This window comes from Dama dama, chromosome 18 (genome assembly GCF_033118175.1).
Source record: "Dama dama isolate Ldn47 chromosome 18, ASM3311817v1, whole genome shotgun sequence".
Classification (NCBI taxonomy): domain Eukaryota; kingdom Metazoa; phylum Chordata; class Mammalia; order Artiodactyla; family Cervidae; genus Dama; species Dama dama.
In genome coordinates this window covers 100,819,819-100,838,813 of record NC_083698.1, presented here as the reverse complement: position 1 = coordinate 100,838,813, position 18,995 = coordinate 100,819,819, and the positions used below count along the sequence as shown (strand labels likewise).

At 52.0% G+C, this 18,995-nt stretch overlaps 1 protein-coding gene and 1 gene segment (V, D, J or C); both read right to left on the bottom strand.

Moving 5' to 3' along the window:
* Positions 1–440: 440 nt before the first annotated feature.
* Positions 441–18,995, bottom strand: part of LOC133072568 (T cell receptor beta constant 1-like) — a 63,703-nt gene continuing 45,148 nt past the window's right edge. The window contains 4 exon segments of the C gene segment in view: positions 441–698; positions 1,025–1,131; positions 1,288–1,305; positions 1,979–2,365. Of these exon segments, the coding sequence occupies positions 678–698; positions 1,025–1,131; positions 1,288–1,305; positions 1,979–2,365 (533 nt within the window).
* Positions 13,664–18,947, bottom strand: LOC133072570 (anionic trypsin). Its single transcript, XM_061165962.1, has 6 exons — positions 18,934–18,947; positions 17,726–17,813; positions 16,180–16,339; positions 14,570–14,823; positions 14,054–14,190; positions 13,664–13,817 (listed from the first exon to the last, which is right to left on the bottom strand). Exons 2-6 carry the CDS (start codon positions 17,781–17,783, stop codon positions 13,665–13,667), a joined length of 762 nt encoding a protein of 253 aa, XP_061021945.1. The 5' UTR covers positions 17,784–17,813; positions 18,934–18,947; the 3' UTR covers position 13,664.

The window sequence follows — 18,995 nt, the reverse complement described above, 5'->3', positions numbered from 1 at the left end:
CCTGGAAACACTCCTTGGTGGTGAAGGCAGCTGAGTTGTGAGTGCCCTCAGGGAAACTGATACGTGACACAAGTGACTTTGGGCTTTGTTGGTCATGAGGTCATGACCCCTTGGCAGGTAGACACACCTGTGCAGGTCAGCTCTACCTCAGAGCACCTTTGATTAAGTAGGACAGAAAATTCCCAGAGTTAACACCAGCATTTTTCTAGACTGTTCCAGAGTAAGCCTCTCCCTTCACCAGTCACCCCCTTTCACATGTTCCTTCTTTCACACCCCCTTCCTGACAAGAAGGAGCAGTGCCAATCACAGGCTGGGCCCCTCACACCTCCTACCTGAAAGAACTGTACTTTCCTTGAATATCTCTGGTTTATACCCTGACTGGAGTCACATGGGACTTCAGAGATGGACAGAAGAGGTGAGGAGACACTCATAAGGCAGAGTGAAAACACAACAGGCCATTTTTATTGGTTCAGCAAGTTCAGTCCCCCTAGGGTCTCCCCTGGGTTAGGGAGATCCTGGTCCTGAGAGTTTGGGGCACCCCCACATGGGAGTGGACGCTGGGCTGAGTCCAGAGATGAGGGCAGCTCTTCAGAAGCGCTGGGTAGGAATGGGAAAAGCAGAACTCACATCAGGGCAGCAACAGGCCAGAAGCTCCTGGCTCCACTTCTAAGCTGGCTTCAGGAATCTTTTCTCTTGACCTGAGGAAGAGAAGGTGTGAGGGTTACAAGGAGCCAGGAGTGCTGGGGACCGAGAGGAGGTAGGGTGTCCCACTGACAAGACAAACAGCAGGTCTCCTCCCAACACCCATCCACTGGGTTTTCTGGTGACCCCAGTCTCTCCTCCCTGGCACGGCTCTCCCATTGTGATCACACAGGTGCGAGGTGTCTTCTGAGGCCTGTGGGGGAACCCCTTCCTCCTCTCTGCCCACCTCTGGTCCTGGGGGGCCTCTATGTTCCTAGGTCTGTGTTGCTGCATTTCAAGTGTCACCTCCCACCTGCCTGCCCCATCCTGGCCCCCTCCTCACCATGGCCATCAGCACCAGGGCGCTGACCAGCACAGCATACAGGGTGGCCTTCCCCAGCAGGATCTCATAGAGGAGGGTGGCAGACAGGACGCCTTGCTGATAAGACGCTGTTGGCAGGAAGGGAGAGCAGGTAGATACCTGTGAGCAGGTCATCTCTGGCCTCCTTCCCTCATAGCCCCCACCAGGGTCCATGGGTTCAGCATTCTCTGATTCCAGAGCAAAGATAATAGGAGATGGAGACATAGGAGGAGAAGGCCACTTACCAGAGGTGACACCACAGTCTGCAAGAAAAAAGGGGGAGGGAAATGGATGAGAGACTGCATCTTCTAAAGCAGATTCAAAGCTAAGCCAGCCTTCCTCAGTCCAATAGCTGGCAAGATGCTACGTCTTGGAAACAACCACGTGACCTTGGGAGTGGATCCTGCCCCAGCTGAGCCTTCCGAGAAGACTCCAGCTTTGGCTGACATCTGATTGTAGCATCTTGAAATAAACGAGCCAGCTAAGCTATGCCCAGATTCCTGATACATTAAAACCAAGCAATAATAAATATGTGGTATTTTGAGATGCTTAAAACAAAACAAATAGATGAAGAAGACCTACTAAGTTAGCTTTCAGTCAGCACCGGCCCCCAGGCTCAGAGCAGCCTCTGATCAGAGCCCCAGCACTGCCTGTACCAATGTGGCCACAACATCCTCAGAGTCATGGGAGGAGGCAGCACTGAAGGGGATGGGGACCCACCCCTGAGACCCTGAGCTGTGCAGGCGGGCAGGGAGGGGACCCACCAGCACCGCTGAGTTGGGAGGAGGATCTGGACCTGGGGGAGGACTCAGCCCGAGGAGGTGCCCTGTCCACCCTCTTGGTGGGCTCCCCCGACCCCTCCCTCTGTGTCCAGCCTTCCCGCTCCTCTCCCTGGATCTCTCCTCTGTCGGCTCTGACTCCCCCCGGCCGGCTCACCTGCTCTGCCCCAGGCCTCGGCGCTGATGTTCTGGGTGACGGGCTTGGCCCTGTCCGGCTTCCACTCGTCCTCGTCCGTGAGCCCGTGGAACTGGACTTGGCAGCGGAAGTGGTTGCGGGGGTTGTGCCAGAAGGCGGCGGTCACTCTCAGCCGGCTGCTCAGACAGTATCTGGAGTCCTCCCGCGTGGGGTCCTCCTTGTAGGGCTCAGGGTCCGTGCTGACCCCAGTGGTGACCTGCTTCCTGTTCACCCACCAGGTCAGCTCCACGTGGTCGGGGTAGAAGCCCGTGGCCAGGCACACGAGCGTGGCCTTCTGGGTCCGGTCGATCTCTGCTTCCGAGGGTTCGAACACAGCCACCTTGGGCGGGTGCACCCGGCTCAGATCGTCTGGAAGGACAGGGGTGGGGGCCAGGACCGGCCTGAGAGCTGGCTGGGCGTATGGGATGTGTGTGTGTGAATTGAAGGGAGCAAGGAAAGTGGCCACAGCATCATCATAAAATTATGTAGCAGGAGGTCCTGTTTGTTTAGGGGTCACCATCCCAATCTTCTGCTATTAGTCACCCTCAGCTTTGCCCCTTCTTTCTTGGTTACCCCACGGATACACACTACTGATTGCCTCCTTCCTCTCCCTACGGTGGCATCATATCCTGAGTTTCTTAGCTTTGTTTGAAATGTGTTATTCTTGCAGTCATGTAGGATGATCCATGAAGTGAGTATATCTGTTTTCTTCCCAGTTTGAATTCCTCTTTGGTGCCTGACTATCTAATTTTCAGACCTGGAAGTAATTATAGGAGAGCTGAATAAGCCTGGATTTTGAGGCAGAAGATTCCTCCAAACAATATGACCTGGAGACCAGACTGACTGGGTCTAATAATTATTTTTCTGTTTTTGCAGGGTGTATGTGTTTACATGTTTGAGCGATAACACATATTAATTAGAATTAGCCATTCTTCCCTGGGATTTCCTAGGTGGCTCAGTGGTAAAGAACCTGCCTGCCAACGCAGGAGACATAAGAGACGTGATTCAATCCCTGAGTGAGGAAGATCCCCTGCAGGAGGAAATGGCGACCCACTCCAGTATTCTTACCTGGAGAGTCTCATGGGCAGAGGAACCTGGCGGGCTACAGTCCACGGGGTTACATAGAGTCAGACACGACTGAAGTGACTTAGCATGCATACATTTTCTTCCCTAGAAAAGACACTTTTCTCATTGCAGCTGACATGCTTTTCTCTATATTATACTGACCCCACCTTTTGTTTTGATTTTACATGTAAGCTGCGTTGTGAAGCCTATGTGCCTTTGGCTATTATCCTATCTGATGTTTCAAACTGACTCCTACACAGGTGCTGGAGTGTGTGGGAGCTTGCCCAGGATGGCTCGAACCCCATAAAAAAACTGTTCTGAGGTTGAACCCTATCTTATTCCTTATTTCCAAACCTCCCCACCGACTTTGGAATCCTAGTTCCAGTCATGCATTATATTCAAAGCAGCAAAAGCATTGAAATGAACAAACCCCAAAGCCCAAAGGCCAGTTCATCAGAGGGTTCCAGGCCCTTTCACATGCCTGACAGATGGGAGAGAATTTCTGAAATTGTTGGAAGGCAGGCCCTCGTGTGAGGACGTGGAGGGGTAAAGTAAAACCAAAAAACACATCTACCTTTCAAGCACCCTCCGTGTTGCCAAAATGCACTGAGACCTCTGTTTAGCTCTGTTCTGAGAGCGAGTTTGTGGGGCAGAAATGTGGCAAACCCAGATGTCTCCACTTTATCCAAGTTCAGGGAATGTTTCTATTGAGAAAATTGAGCCCCGGTTTGGAAAAAGACAGTCTGTGACACAGTGAGGATAAACAGGAATGAAAGGGATGGCTGCATCCTCTGAGTCCTCTACAAAGGATTTGCACATGATTTGTTGTTCAGTCATGTCCGACTCTTTGTGATCCCACAGACTGCAGCATGCCAGGCTTCCCTGTCCTTCGCTCTCTCCCAGAGTTTGCTCAGACTGATGTCCATCGAGTCAGTCAGTGATGCCATCCAACCATCTCATCCTCCGTCATCCCCTTCTCCTCCTGCCATAAGGATTTAGTCCCTTACAATTTCAGAACTCCAAGAGACCACCGTTGTCATCTCTGTTTTATATTTACATCTCAGAGGGCCCGAGGCAGTTTAGGTCACTTTGTACATTGCACGAGAGCCCCTTCTCCCCCCAGAACTCACGCATTTTGAATCCCGATGATCTGTACTCTCCAAATTCCATCACGCTCCCTGGCACGTGCTCCCATCTGCAGGGCAAAGCCTGCCCCAGCTGACCGGTCTGGTGGGAGCTCAGTGGCCCATTCCTCCGGCCGTGTCTACAACTCCAGCCCAGACCCACCTTACCTTTGCCCTGCTCCTGCCTCCTGCCTACTTCTTCCTGAGGCTGGTGATGGTGTGTTAGTGTTTACTCATGAGCCACTGACTCCATTATCTCAGCGCAGATCCTGAGGTTTGACACAATGGGGCCTCCAACCTATTTCTCCTCCTTCTACCTTGCCTCTTGCGAAAAGGGTGTAAGTTTCCAGTTGTAACAGCTTGTTCAGACTTACCTTCTCTGACCCCCCACCAAGCGCAGTGCTCCCCAGGGACACTCCTGCAAGCTCAAGCGATGCTGTGACCTGGACCTCTGCCCTCGGGTTCAGGAGCCCCCCTCAGACCAACTCAGTCTCCCCAAGCTGTCCCCCCACCGCCTCCTGGTCTCTTAAACCAGCTCAGGCCGACACACGTGGCTCTTGGAGACTGGTGGGGACAGAGAAAGGATGAAGGACAGACAAGGATAGACCAAGGACGGGGAAAGCAAGGACAGGGTTCTGAGCTGGAGGCAGGTGCTGGGGGTAGGTTTTAACATAGAAGACAGAGCTCTTTGCCAAAAGGGGGTCAACAGTGCAGGATCAGAGTTAGAATGGGGGTGGGAATGGAGATGATCAGATAAGAAAGGGAAAGCAAAACAGCACACCTGCCAAAACAGGAGCGACGAGAGGAGTCCCGGAGGACGAGAAGAAAAGTGAGACAAGGCTGGAGACAGGCACAGCTCCTTGGAGCCCTGGGCCGGGGAGCCGCATCAGACGCAGTGCCGCAAGCTGGAGGTGCTCCCTCGGGAGGGAAAGGTGGGTCTGACCCCCCACGCCCCTGCACCCCACTCCCCGCCCGATACCTGTCACGGTGATCCTGGTGCCGATCCCAAAGTGGAGGGGCGAATTATAGGCCCACAGCTGAAGGTGACTGTGGCAAAACCCCCGGAAACCTCAGGCAGGGCAAAAGTCTTAGCTCCTCGAGAGCGGGAATGGCCATTTTTTTTCCTGCCTGGGTTCATGGCGCTGGACCAAAGGGATGCCACTAGAAGAAAGGCCTAGGCACACTCAACGGGGGAAAGAGAAAGAAACTTAGGAGCAGCCGATCCACGCAAGTAAGAAGGAGGGGGGAGCTTAGAAGAGTGAGGAGGCAGCTTGTGGTTGGAAGACTCAGAGGAGAAACAGAGGCATCAACCAAGCTGCCTCTAAAGCAAGGACAGGGGGCTTCCCTGGTGATCCAGGGGCTAAGAGTCCGCCTGACATAAGTTTGATCCCTGGTCGGGGAAGATCCCCTATGCTGCGGGGCAACTAAACCCGTGCACCACAGCTGCTGAGCCCAAATGCCTAGAGCTGGGGCTCCACGAGGAGAGACGCCACCGCAATGAGAAGCCCGCACACCACAGCGAGAGGGTAGCCCCTGCTGTCCGCAACTAGGGAAAAGCCCACATAGCAACAAAGACCCAGCACAGCCACGAGTAAATAAAATTAATATTAAAAAATAAATAAAGAGATGGCAGCCCCAGCTCCTCGGAAGCCCCACGGGGATCAGAGTTTAGTCGACCCCTTCCATCAGGGCAGAGAGGAGAGACAGACACTCCGGTCCCAGAGACAGCGACCCTACATCCCGGGTCCTGCATCTTACCCAGGACGGTGAGCCGGGTCCCGTGTCCAAAGTTCTGCGCCCGGTTGCTCCACAGCACAACGTGGGTGTGGCAAACCCCAGAGTGGCTGGTAACATAGGGCCCTTCCTTCCAGAGACGACCTTCCCCCCAGCACTTCTGAGGGTTCCAGCACCTTCTCCGCTCACCCCTACCCTCAGCCTGTTCTCCGCCGTGTTCTCAGTCCCGGCCTTCTCTAAGGGGAACTTCTAGAACTCCAGCCTCACAGCACACCATCCCCAGGGAAGACCTGTACTCACCCAAGACAGAAAGCTTCGTCCCGTTGCCGAAATAGAGTTTTTCATTAGTCACACAACCCTAAAGCCTGGTAGGGAAACTCGCCTGCACCTCCCAACCCTTCCTCCCCCGGTCCACCTGCAGCTTTCCTGTTCCTTTCCTCAGCAGAACTGTAACTCCCGGAGGTGGAGGGGGTTGACATCTGTACAGTGTGTGACTCCCCACCTGCCTCTCCTGTGTCCATCTCCTTTCTGCGTGAAGGAGAAAAATGGCAGGACTGACAACTCCAAGGCCAGAGGTTCTCCCATCTACCATGGCTTCGATGGGCATCCCCCAAGGAGACAGGAAAAGGACAAGGTGACCCCTTTCTAATTGAGATTACTTGCCTCCCGATAGGGAAACCAGCCTTAGCCGAGCCCGCCCATGACATTACTGGAGATGGAGGCTGCCCGCCTCATCAAGACAAGAACTCACCAAGACAGGAATTCAGATCATTCTGATAAACACATGCTTTAACCTAGGCACCCAAGACAGAGGCTCCATCTGGACTCTGCCCCTCCCTGCAGGTTCCCAGCCCTCCAGTCCTGGCTGGTTTACTTACAACAGCGAGCCTTCTTCCCTCCACCCCCGAAAAGTAGAAGTCTCCAAAGTCAAGCCTCCAGGATTCACTTTAAAACCTCCCCTCCTCTGCTGAGCTCAGCCGGGATTCGGGAAGAGGCTGGGGCGTTCAAAGATCTCTTCTCTCCCAAAGACACCAGCCCCCTTCAAACACCCCGCATAGCCTTCCAGAGCTTTCCAGGGCCCCAGGACCCCGGGAGCTGGGTCATCCCTTTCTTCCCACGTTTCCTGGGAGGAGGTGCTCCCTCACGGTACCCACCTGGAGACCCCGGCCTTACCTACAACCGTCAGCTTGGACCCTGGGCCGAAGTGATAGTCATAGCACATTAGAACGCAGCCACCCTACAACGCACACCTGGGACCCGCCCTCCCGGCCGAGGGGCCAGCAAAGACCTGGACTGTGTCTTACCTACAACCGCGAGCCTGGTGCCTTTTCCAAAGAAAACCTCAGTGTTCACACAGTGAAGCGGAGCAAGGAGGAAAGCAATTTGAGGCGGGCAGAGCGGACAGGGTCTGGTTGGTGTCTGGTGGACCTTGGGACTAGGAGGTCTCGCCTGTGCTTTATGGATATTGCACGAGAGAATATTTTTGAGTCTTGACTCTTGGGGCCACGGAACATGGGCAGAGTCCATCCACAAGGCCCTGAGCCCCTGTTTTGATTCTTCCTGAGGGTCCGTCACAGGGATGTGGCCTGGGGAGGCGGGTAGGGTCCCAGACACCCATGAGCATCCATGGGTGGGTGCTGGCATAGTGCTGACTTCTTATTTCATAGAGCGGGTCACCTCCCATGAACCTTCCCATTGACCTTGCCCTGAGAGCAAGGGCAGGTAGTGAGGGGTGGGATAAAGGGTCTCCCTGAGTCCTTCATCCATGAGGCCACAGATCTTACATCTGGTCTTTCTGCCTGGAAGCTTCAGCTCTGATCCAGACCTGTCCTGCTCCGTGGTTTTGGCTTGACAGGTAAATGGTGGGGGGAGGTGGAGGCCTTCTGACCCAAGCCACCCTTGGGCCAGTGACCCAGGAGAAGAGCGAAAGATGATGGGCACTGGGACAGGCAGAAAGGTTTTTGTAAAGGATTCCCATAGGGTTGAATCACCGTGGCCCCCCTGTCCCCACAACGTTACAGCTTTATACAAAAACGGCCCCTCCCATGGGCCCGCCCCTCGGAGAGGGAGTCTGGGAGGAACCACCAGAGCGCTGGCCCTCTGAGGGCATTGGAGGGCGAGGAGGTGACATCAGCAGTCCCGGTGCGTGGTGCGGGGTAGGGGGCGGGTACGAACGAGGCCAGGGGGCTCCCTCCTCACCTCGTGCCCTTTCTTCAGAACCTTCTCGGATCCTCCAAGCTATATATGCCTTTGTGTCAGGGCTGGTTTCCCCGGTATCCGCCCCTTTGCAGGCTGTCGTCATAGGAGCAGCCCCTTTCATCCCCGGCCTGCCCCTGATGCCAGGCACCCAGAGATCACACCTTTTATCTGAGAACGGGGTCCCGCAGGACCCAGACTCTGCCCCTTCGGCCTAACTCTGAACCTCCAGGGTGGTCCAGAGAACAGGCCACCACCGGGTACACAGAGGTAGAGCTTTTCCAGGGATAAAGTCATAGCTGAGAGCTGTATTTCTTTTCTTTTTTTGCATTCTCTTTACAAACATTTTTTTTTAACTGGAGGATAATTGCTTGACACTGTCATGTTAGTTTCTGCTGAATAGCAACATGAATCAGCAGTAGCTCAGCTCGATGCTCTGCGATGACCTTGAGGAGGCGACGGGGCTGGTGGGAGAGCTGTATTTCTAACCAGGGTGAGGTGAGGGCGGAGCCACGTGTGTCGTCAGCTGCCTCCTTCTCATTGCGGATTTCAGACATCAGGGTTCAGTAAAGGGCTTTCAGGGAAACAGAGGTGGAGAACTGGGTGAATACAGCCTCAGAAACGTTTAAATACAATCGCCTGGCCACACGATCATAGTCAAGGTCTTCTTCCTCTTTTCCCTAAAGGGCAGAAACATTTTAAACTTTTGCCAGATATTTGATTTTCCCTGCACAAGATGACCTTGAAATTGAAACTCCAGTTGAGTAGTCATGATCTCATTTCACTAGATGGCGCTTCCTTTTGTGGCCTTTCAGACTATGACTCAATGTCTAGAAGAAAAAAAGACAAACTTGACCACGTAATGATAACACACTCGCAGGGGGAACATACACAGAATCAAAGATAAAAGACAATATGGGGAAAGCATTAGCAATTCTTATCATGAGGGCTGATCTCATGATGATGAACTTTTAGAAATCAATAAGAAAAGAATCCAGCAGTGCATTAAAAATGAGAAGGTTCAGAAGAAAAGATCCAAATGGTGCTTAACCGTAGGGGGAAAAAAAAGTCTTGAAATGATAAATACAAACTAAAATGGCATTGAAATGTCAGTTTTCACCAATTTGATGATGTGAATAGTGGAAAACCATTCTATCAACAGGCTTCCCAGGTGGCGCTAGTGGTAAAAGAACCCTCCTGCCAATGAAGGGATCCTTGGATCCCTGGGTCAGATCCCCTGGAGGAGGGCATGCCAACCCACTCCAGTATTATCGCCTGGAGAATCCCAAGGGCACAGGAGCCTGGTGGGCCTGTAGTCTATAGCGTCACAAGTAGTTGGACAGGACTGAAGCAACTTAGCACTCTCTGGCATGCTAAATAATACAACTCTTAATGGGAGCAATTTGTAACTATCTATAAATATTATGACACGACTTAGTGACTAATACCTCCACCACCATAAAATACAAATGCTCTTACTTTTTCACCCAGAAATTCCACCTTTGGGAATTAATCCTGTAATTACTTTCACATACAAATGAAAACAAGTGTGTAAAATATTTGCATTATTTGGAATAGCAAATGGTTGGGAAAAACTCCAGTACACATCAGTAAAGGACTGGGTAAATAAATTTTGACACATTCACAAATCAGAATACTATTAAATACTAAAAATGAATGAAAATGCTTTATACTGCTATGGAAAGCTTTCTAATATATACTGTTAACTGGATTAAAAATAAGTGGTAGAATAAGGTTTCTATAGGCAACCTTTGTCTAACAAAGGAGGAAAATAAGAATTATACTTCTGTGTATTTGATGCTACATGAAGAAATACTGGAAGTTTACAAAAGAGATGGGCAAAAGCGATTACCTGTTAAGAATAAATGGAGGAGACAGAAACAGAGTGTAAGTAAAATTGACATTTCTCAATGTCAACTTTATAGTGTTGATTTTTGAGCCATAGATAGTGATTTTATTTTAAATGGATAATATAGATATTATCTATTTTATGTTAAAGTAAAATGATAAAATTTTAAAAGAAAAACAACAAAATACTACTTTAAGTGATATTTTGAAATCTACTGCTGTAAAAAAATACTTTTTTCATTTACAAAGTCATTTTTTTCAAAGAAGAACAGTTTATATAAGAAGCTGTTTCATGGTACTCAATTTGCTGAATGAGTCTCCAGTCACCTAGGAGCCTGGTGAAAAACACATATTTCTGAGTAATCCTCAGGATGTTCAGAGTTCCAAGCTCTAGGTTTATTAATTTGTTTTTAAATAAACAATTAGGCACAAAATTGCCCTGGGTATTTACACTTCAGTAATTTACTCCCTAAATTAGAGTTTCCTTTTGACCTGGGGACTCTCACGCCAACTTGAGCTTACAGAGAATACCACCCTGTCTTGGTTCCACAACCACCTTTTGTTCTCATGGGGACTGTCTTAACTTTGTCACACTGTTAGTAGCTCAAGTGCCCACGAAGCTTTTTGTTTGGTGAAAGCAGTTTAGACAGGTAAGGCAGGTGCCACGTGAAGCCTTTCTTCATCTTCGACAGCAGGGGGCAGCCTTGCCTCATTTTTTTGTTCGACTTAACCAGCTGCACTCAGCGTAGCCACTTGAGGGGGCAAGAAGAATGTCATAGTGCTCAGGGAACCCAGGGGAAAGCTTGCTGGTTACCTGTGTGCCCTTCTCAAGGTGGGTGTTGGGAGGTAGGGAGGAGGCCCGCAGGCAATATCTATGTGTAGCTTTTTAAACCTTTTAAGCATGTGAATTGATTCTTTTTAACCCAAACTTCCTCTCCTAATTTCCCAGATGTAACTGACGTCTGAAGAGGCTAAAGGGTCCCCAAAAGTGGCAGGAGACAAGGAGAAAGGGCTGGAACCAGCACTCCGGCTTCCTCATTTACGATCCGGGACTCTCACAGGTGCTGCTCCAGAGCTCTGACGCCCTACTCCTGGGGCAGTCTCACCTCCAGGAGCCAGACTGAGGGCTCCCTCCCACACCCTCTGTTTAGAACCTTGGGCAAGTTACTGGATTGTTAAAAAACTCCAGTCTCCTTAACTGCCTGCAATGAAGGAGACTCGGGTTCCCTGGGTTGGGAAGATCCCTTTGAGAAGGGAATGGCTACCCACTCCAGTATTCCTGCCTGGAGAATTCCAGGGACAGAGGAGCCTGGCGGGCTACCGTTCATGAGGTCACAAAGAGTCAGACACGATTGAGCAACACTCCTTAACTTAAAATGGGAATGATGATGATAAAATAAGACCTACCTTATGGAGCTCTTGTGAGACATAAATAATACACCTAAAGGTTTATTGGATTTCCCAGGTGATGACAATGGTAAAGAACCTGCCTGCCAATGCAGGAAACGTTAAGAGACATGGGTTTGGTCCCTGGGTTGGGAAGATCCCCTGGAGGAGGGCATGGCAACCCACTCCAGTAGTCTTGCCTGGAGAATCCCATGGACAGAGGAGCCTGGCAGGCTATAATCCATGGGATCGCAAAGAGTTGGACACGACGAAGTGAGTTAGCATGCACACATGCAAATAGGTTTGTCATATGCCTGCATATAGTTAGTAAAGGTGTTGGTGACTACTGTTTTCACAGACAGTACTGGTCTAGGGCTCTCTCTGGTTCTCAAGCTCTGACATCCATCAGGATGTCTTGGAAGTCTTATTAAAAGCAAGCTGCTGGGCTCCATCTAAGAATTTCTACTCAGTAGGTCTGGGGTGGAGCCTAAGAATTTGTGTTTCTCCTAAATTCCCAGGCGATTCTGGTCCTGCTGGTCCAGGGACCACTCTTTGAGAACTGTTCTTCTGGAAGACCTTTTCTTCTAGCTCATACTTCATTCATTCAACCCCTGGCTGCCCATGATATCTCAGCTGTTGTTTAATCCATAGACATACCAGGATGAGTAAAACAAGCCATCTTCTATAAGAAGCTCATGGTTGAAGGCCACAGTAGGCACATCTATATATACTAAGCAGCATGAGCAGAACTGTGATAGAAGTAAGCATGGAAGAGAATGAGGACTCCTTACTCAGACCAGAGGGTCATGGAGCCAGTGCAGGGGTGTGGGGAAGAGAATGGGGAGCAGGAGGAGTCAAGGACTTTTTTGAAGAGGGTGAACAGGTGAGTGGACAGGGCATCATGCCAAATGGACCAGTAGTGTCCAGAGCTGGAGTTCAGAGGTGCATGGCTTGTTGGAAGAACCCCCAGCACTTCTGAGCCCTGGGGCACTGCAGGGGAAGGGAGGGGTGAGGAAACCCAGGCTGGAAACACAGGCAGAGCCAGAGCAGGAAGAACCATGCATCTCTGGGATGAGGAGCTTGGCTTGTACTTCAAAAGCTGTCGGGCATCAGGAAAGGTATTAACCAGAAAGCAAACAACACATAGGGCCTCTCTGAGCACAGGCTTAGAAGACTGCAAGGAGATAAGTGCCCCTCAGGAAGTGCTGCAAGGCAGGGGATGAGCTGGAGAGATGTTGAGGAGCAGGACTGATGGACCGCAGCTGAGGGCCCATAAGGTGGGAGAGAGGAAGCAGGGGTGGCGCTTGGGGGCCGGGCAAATAGAGCCCAACTCCAGATCTGTCATTTGCTGGACGAGGGACGTGGGTGAACTGACAACCTTGTCTGAACCTCTGTTTCCTTGTCTGTATCTCCGGAATAATAAACACTGCAGAGGTAGAGGGAACTAAATGTGAAAGTGCCTATCAAGGACTCAGGAGGGTGTTCGTATCATCACGTGGGAAGAACAGAAGGCAGATTTCTCAGGAGTGGGAGGGAGAGAGACCCAGGGAGCTCTCATTTCCCTCAGGCACATGAGCTGGTCCTGGGAAAACAGGGGCCAGCAGGGCCTCCTGCTTCCAGGAGGGAACATATGCTGGGGACACTGAGGGGACTCAGAAAAAGCCAAGGTGATTGGCAGGTGCTTCCCTAGGCATGGGGACCAGTGAGAGGAGGTGTGGGATCTTCCAGACCATGTCCCACACATGTGCACATGTGAGCATGCATGTGCACACATCAGCCCCGCACTCATGACCAGAGAGACAAACCAAGGCTAATGCAGCCTTCTGGAACGAAGTTTCTCCAGGAACCCCTCTCCCTGATGATATTTTCTGCCTTCCTTCTCTTTACATGTGAGTTTCCCTGGTGTCTCAGCTGGTAAAGAATCTGCCTGCAATGCGGGAGACCTGGCTCCAATCCCTGGGTTGGGGACATCCCCTGAAGAAGGAAATGGCTACCCACTCCAGTAATCTCGGCTGGAAAATCCCATGGACAGAGAAACCTGGTGGGTTACAGTCCACGGGATCCCGAAAGAGTTGGACACAACGGAGCGACTTTCACTTTGCTGTTACACCAGTGTGCCCTGGAACACATTGGGGAAGTGGGGTGCTCCACTCATCCGTAAGGGGCATCGCCCTGTCTGAGCCCAGGTGGGAGCACGTTTCCCAGAGTAGGGGTGGGGGTTGAGGATAGGTGCACAGCTGGGCAGGTGGAGCACAGTTACTTTATTAGCATAATGATGGCTGAGGGGCGGGGCTTTAGCTGTTGGCGGCAATGGTCTCCTGAATCCAGTCCACGTAGTTGCAGACCTTGGTGTAGACCCCAGGCTTGCCCTTCTGGGCACAGCCGTAGCCCCAGGACACAATGCCCTGGAGCTGTCCGTTGCAGGCCACAGGGCCGCCAGAGTCACCCTGGGGAGGAAGTGATAAGATAAGCTTTATAAACAGAGGAGACAATGGAATGGGAGCCACACAGTCTGAACCTCACAAGACCCTGTTCCCATTGGCTCTGGGCCCCATACCCTTCTCACTGTGAAGAGAGGCCACAGCTGAGCCTCCCTTGTTTCTCCAGGGGACCATCAGCCCACAGCCCTGGGCGTTCACATCCTGCCCCCAGGGAGGCTGCCACGTCTGGGCAGGCATCTTACTTGGCAGGAATCCTTGCCTCCCTCCAGGAAGCCAGCGCAGACCATGTTGTCGGTGATCTGTCCAGGGTACGAGGCTTCACAGTCGGCGTGACTCAGCAGCGGGGCCTCCAGGCATTGCAGCAGTTCCGGGTAGTTGACTTTGAGGAACAGGAAGAGATCAAGAAAAGGAAAATGTGGGTTAGGATGGGAAGGGGGATGGTAACCCAGGGCTGAGCCCTGAGGGCAACCAGGAGAGGCCCCTTACAAAAATTGAGTTTCAATTCCCAGCAGGATCACTGCGGACCCCTCTCTAAAGGTGCTAAGAGCTGGGGCCGCGTCTGTCCTGTCTTTTGATTCTCGGGCTCAGGTCTGGGACACTTGCCCCTCTCCGGTACCCAGCACAGAGTCCTGTATGTGTAGTAGGTACTTGATGGGAATTTGTAGGCTGGAAGCAAAGACTGGAGCCGAGCTCAGGCGATGCTCGGTTCTGGGCAGTGTGGGTAAGTCAGAGGGTGAAGACGTGAGGGCCCCACTCACCGCCGCTGCTCAGGGTGTTGCCCCAGCCGGAGATGAGGCACTCGGTGCCCGCGGGTGCACAGGCGCTGGGCAGAGCCAAGGTGGACACCCGGGCATTGATGACCGCAGGCGTGGAGAGTTTGATCAGCAGGATGTCATTGTCCAGAGTCCAGCTGCTGTACCTGGGGTGGCGGATGATCTTGGACGCGTCGATGAACTGCTCACCACCCTCCACGACGTCGATGTTGAATTCTCCCAGCCTCACCTGGATGCGGCTGTCGAGGGCAAGCACAGTAAAGACCATTTTGTCCACAAGCCCACATCCCCCAGGGGTTTTCCCTGCTCACAGGTGGGGGTGTAGGAATGTCAAGGGCTGTAGAGGGGTGGCAGGCCAGTGCAGGTATGAGACCAACAACCTCCGTGCTTCAGGGTGGTGGAGAAGTGATGCGGTGAAGGGGTCCAGCTAGGGACCATCTGCTTTTCCAGCCGCCTTTTCCACGCCCCTCATGCATTCAGTGCCCAGTGCCCTGGGCGCAAATGCACCATTTCAAGTTCCCCAGACATCCTTCAACCTCTGCAACCTTGCAAACTACATGCAGTCACTTTTACTGCCTCCTTTCTTGATCTGGTCAGGGCCACCATCCTGTGTGATCAGATTTGTCTGTCCATCCTAAGTCTTTCATTTGTGTCCGACTCTGTGACTTCATGGACTGTAACCCGCCAGGCTCCTCTGTCCATGGGATCCTCCAGGCAAGAATACTTGAGTGGGTTGCCATGCCTTCCTCCAGGAGATCTTCCCCACCCAGGGATCAAACCTGTGCCTCTTACGCCTCCTGCCCTGGCAGGTGGGTTCTTTACCACTAGCACCATCGGTGATCTAATACAGCACTTCTCAAAAAACAGCTACGGGACCTGCACCATCAGTCACCTGGGAACGCGTTAGCGACTCAGATTCTCTCTTCTGCCCAGACCTACTGCATCTGAAACCCTTGGGGTGGGACCCAGCAACATGTGTTGTAACAGGCCCTCCAGGTGATTATTACGTGCATTCAGGTTGGAGAACCATTGCTTTTGGCAGTGATTCTCAGCTCTGCCCAGGAGTGTAGAATTGCCAGAGGCAGAGAGCATTGAAAACTCACCAATATTCAGACTCGTCCTAAAAATTCTGAGCTAAATGGGAACTAGGGATCATATTTTTTTTTAAACGTATCTTACAAGGTTTTAACATGTAGCCAATTGACAAGGGTTATTTTTGTGAGGTCTATGCCAGCTTTTCCCACTGGCTATTCCCACCTTCAAAATAGTTTGTGCCTACTTTTTATGGGACTTTCCAGGTGGCACCAGTGGTAAAGAACCGGTGCAAGCCAAAGCATAAGACCTGGGTTCGATCCCTGGGTCGGGAAGATCCCCTGGAGGGGGGCATGGCAACCCACTCCAGTATTCTTGCTTGGAGAATCCCATGGACAGAGGAGCCTGGTAAGTGCCCCTCTTCACTCACAGCTCCTGCCGAGTCAGCTGCTGTTGCCCACTCCTTCTTCTCTTCCCCATCATCGTTCTGAGCTCTGGACGGACCCCAGCTCTTCCAGAGGGCCCTGGGCAGTGGGCTTAGTCGCCAGGGGCCCAGCACTTACTACTGGTAGCAGTGAGCCGCGGACACCACCCACTGGTCACTGATGAGGGAGCCGCCGCAGAAGTGGTAGCCAGCGTTCAGGGACACCTGGTAAGGAACGGAATTCTCCGCGCAGGTGTAGCCCCCGACGATCTTGTCATCGTCGTCCGAGGGGAAAGCCACTTGAGTGGAAACAGGGGAGGAGAGGCTGATGCAGCAGGAGGGTGGAGCCCCGAGCCCCGTGGCTGGACTCTGCTAATTAGGAGTCCTGACCAAGCACAGGGAGGGGGGAAGGCCACCCTGGCTGGCCTCCCAGCGGGTAGTTCTCCCGAGTCGCTGTGTGTCTGCAGGGCACAGAGCTAGGGAGCCTGCAGGGGCTCCAGCCCAGACCTCCACCGGGAGCACCAGGGCAAGGACAGTAAACCCACTCAGCATCGGAGGGTCTGAATGTGGTCCTCTCACCCACTGGCTGCTTCTCTCGCTTTCATTCATCACCAGTCTACTCCCCGCTGCAGTTTCAGCCCCAGTTTGCCACGATGGGTTGGCCTCACCAGGGAGATGTGGCTGCAAAGCCCTGGCTTTGCTGTACCAGCCCCTCCCATAGCTCACACCTGAGCAGGGAGCCCAGGCACCCTTTGCGCAGGATAAAGGTGTTTACAGTTATTGGCCAATAGAACAGTGATTCGCAGCTGTGGCTATACATCCGGGAATCTTAAAACTACTCAGGAAGCTTAAAAAGTCAGTGCATGGGTCACACCCCAGGCCAATAAACAGGACTCCACTGTGAGTCACCTTCCATCTCCTCAGGAGCATCCGAGGCCAGGAACAGCTAGAGTGGAGTTACCTATGGTTGTCACGGCCAAGCCTTAAGGCCTGGCTCATTTCACAGACCATCTCCACCTGGTTTGTTTCTCGCCTCTCCCAACAAAGCCCCAAAATGGATGGACGAGAGGGATAGGAGTGGAACCCGGCAGAAGGTGAGAGAAGTGAAGGTTAAAGAGCCCCAGAGTGGGAAGGAGGGGTGCTGGCCAGGGAGGGGAGAAGACACACAGGTGGAACAGGAGAGGCCGGAGGAGAGGTGAAGCGTGTATCTCTGCCAGGAGAGGGGCTAGTGGACCTTAAGCGATGCATGGGACTCACCAGCAGCTCCCACAAAGGCGAGGATCAGCAGGGGATGCATGGTGGAGAAGTGTGCTGGAGTGGCTGGTGGCGAGCCTTTATACCTCCCGAGGAGAGGGAGGGGGTGGAGGGGGACCACCCCTCCCAGTACAAACACACCTGCAGCTTCCCTTGTCCTGGATTCTTGCATCAGTTCTGCTATGTTTGGCCACTCCGTGGATTCATGGCTTCCGGGTGATAAGGAAACTTATTTTCCAAGGATGCAGAGGAAGACTAGCTGACTCTTAGGAGGATATTCTGGGGTGAGGAACACAGGGAAAGCCAAGACCCCTCTTCCCACAGCTGAGCCTTCTTAAACCGAGCAGATGATGGAGATGAGGAGGAAAGGAAGGCAGAATGACCTGGGACCCTGGGGATCCTCTGACCTCATGGAGATTTACTCAACTTACTTGAAGGAAGGGCTGATATTAGTAGCAAACTTGGCTGCTTGGTATCCTGAAGTCCCATGAGAGGAAAGAAGTCTTGACTATGTCATACCTGTAAACAAAAAGACCCTGGTCAAGTCTAAACTACTGTGTCAGAAGGTCAAAGCCCAAGCCTTAGGGAACCAGGACCCCAATACCAAGAAGGGATGAGATGGGAGAGGCGGAGTTTCTTGTGAGTCTGGGCCTTCAAGCTGGCTCTCCTTCCTACCAGGGCTTGAGGGACGGGGTGGGAGGAGGCATTTGGAGGGAGGAGAGGTCAAGGATTAAGTAGGTGTTTACCTGATGCACTGGGGTAACAAGAAACCAGTATCATATTCCTCCTCTTCCTCACTATCAAGATGCCTGTCTTTCTCATCGCTCAAGCAGTCTTGGGTTCTCTTTAAGCAGCCTCCTGGTCACCCTGGGAGCCTGCACTAGCAGTGATGAAAATTGCCCCCACCTGCTAGGAGCTGACAGCCTGAGCCGGAATTATATGTTCTGGATCAGATTTTAGAAAAAAGATTTGAACAATGGTAAATCTTAGTCCTTACCAGAGAATCAGCAGTAGGTAGAGAAATTGGGGCACGATAAAGGTTGAGAATGTGTGCGCATGCACTCAGTCGATCCGACTCTGCAGCCTCATAGACTGTAACCCATCAGGCTCCTCTGTCCATGAAATTGAGTGATTAAAAACAACATTGAAGGTGGGGGGTTTCTGAAATTTTCTTTCTTTCTTTCTTTCTTTTTTTTATGCAGTGAGACTCTTTTCCTGGGCTCAGTGAAGAGTGAATCTTCCTGGAAATGATCTCAATTTGCAACCTGCCATGCCCATCAAGACACAATCTTGTAATTTACTGAGGCACCACTTGGCCAGGGGGTATAGAGATGTAACTAGTGTCTGTGCTGGAACCTAACCTTATGAGCCAGGTCGACAAGCCTTTGCATGAAGAGGCTTCTCCTGCTCACCTCCTCTGAGCTCAGTTTTCCTGATGGGCAGGAGTGGGCAGAGTCTACATAGGTACTCTCGGAAAGGTAGAAATGAGCGAATGTTCTGAAGGTGGTGAACAAAGTCAAAAAGTTCAGAAGTCTGGTGGCAAGACAGGAAGTAGGCTGGAAGGACAGAGTAAATGGAAATAGAGTGAACTGGGAGAAATGGGGTGGGCGGGCAGGCTCTCGGGTGGAGAGGGACCCACAGGGTGACTTCTGGTCTGGTGCCTGGCATAGCTGGAAGCCAGCTTCTCCACGACAGGACACC

What these genes read in the sequence shown, in the direction of transcription:
- LOC133072570 (XM_061165962.1), bottom strand. Translation starts at nt 17,783, where the DNA reads ATGGGACTTCAGGATACCAAGCAGCCAAGTTTGCTACTAATATCAGCC. An exon ending in AATATCAGCCCTTCCTTCAA is followed by an intron (nt 16,340 to 17,725) that starts GTAAGTTGAGTA and finishes TTTCCACTCAAG; the next exon opens with TGGCTTTCCCCTCGGACGAC. An exon ending in CAACACCCTGAGCAGCGGCG is followed by an intron (nt 14,191 to 14,569) that starts GTGAGTGGGGCC and finishes TGTTCCTCAAAG; the next exon opens with TCAACTACCCGGAACTGCTG.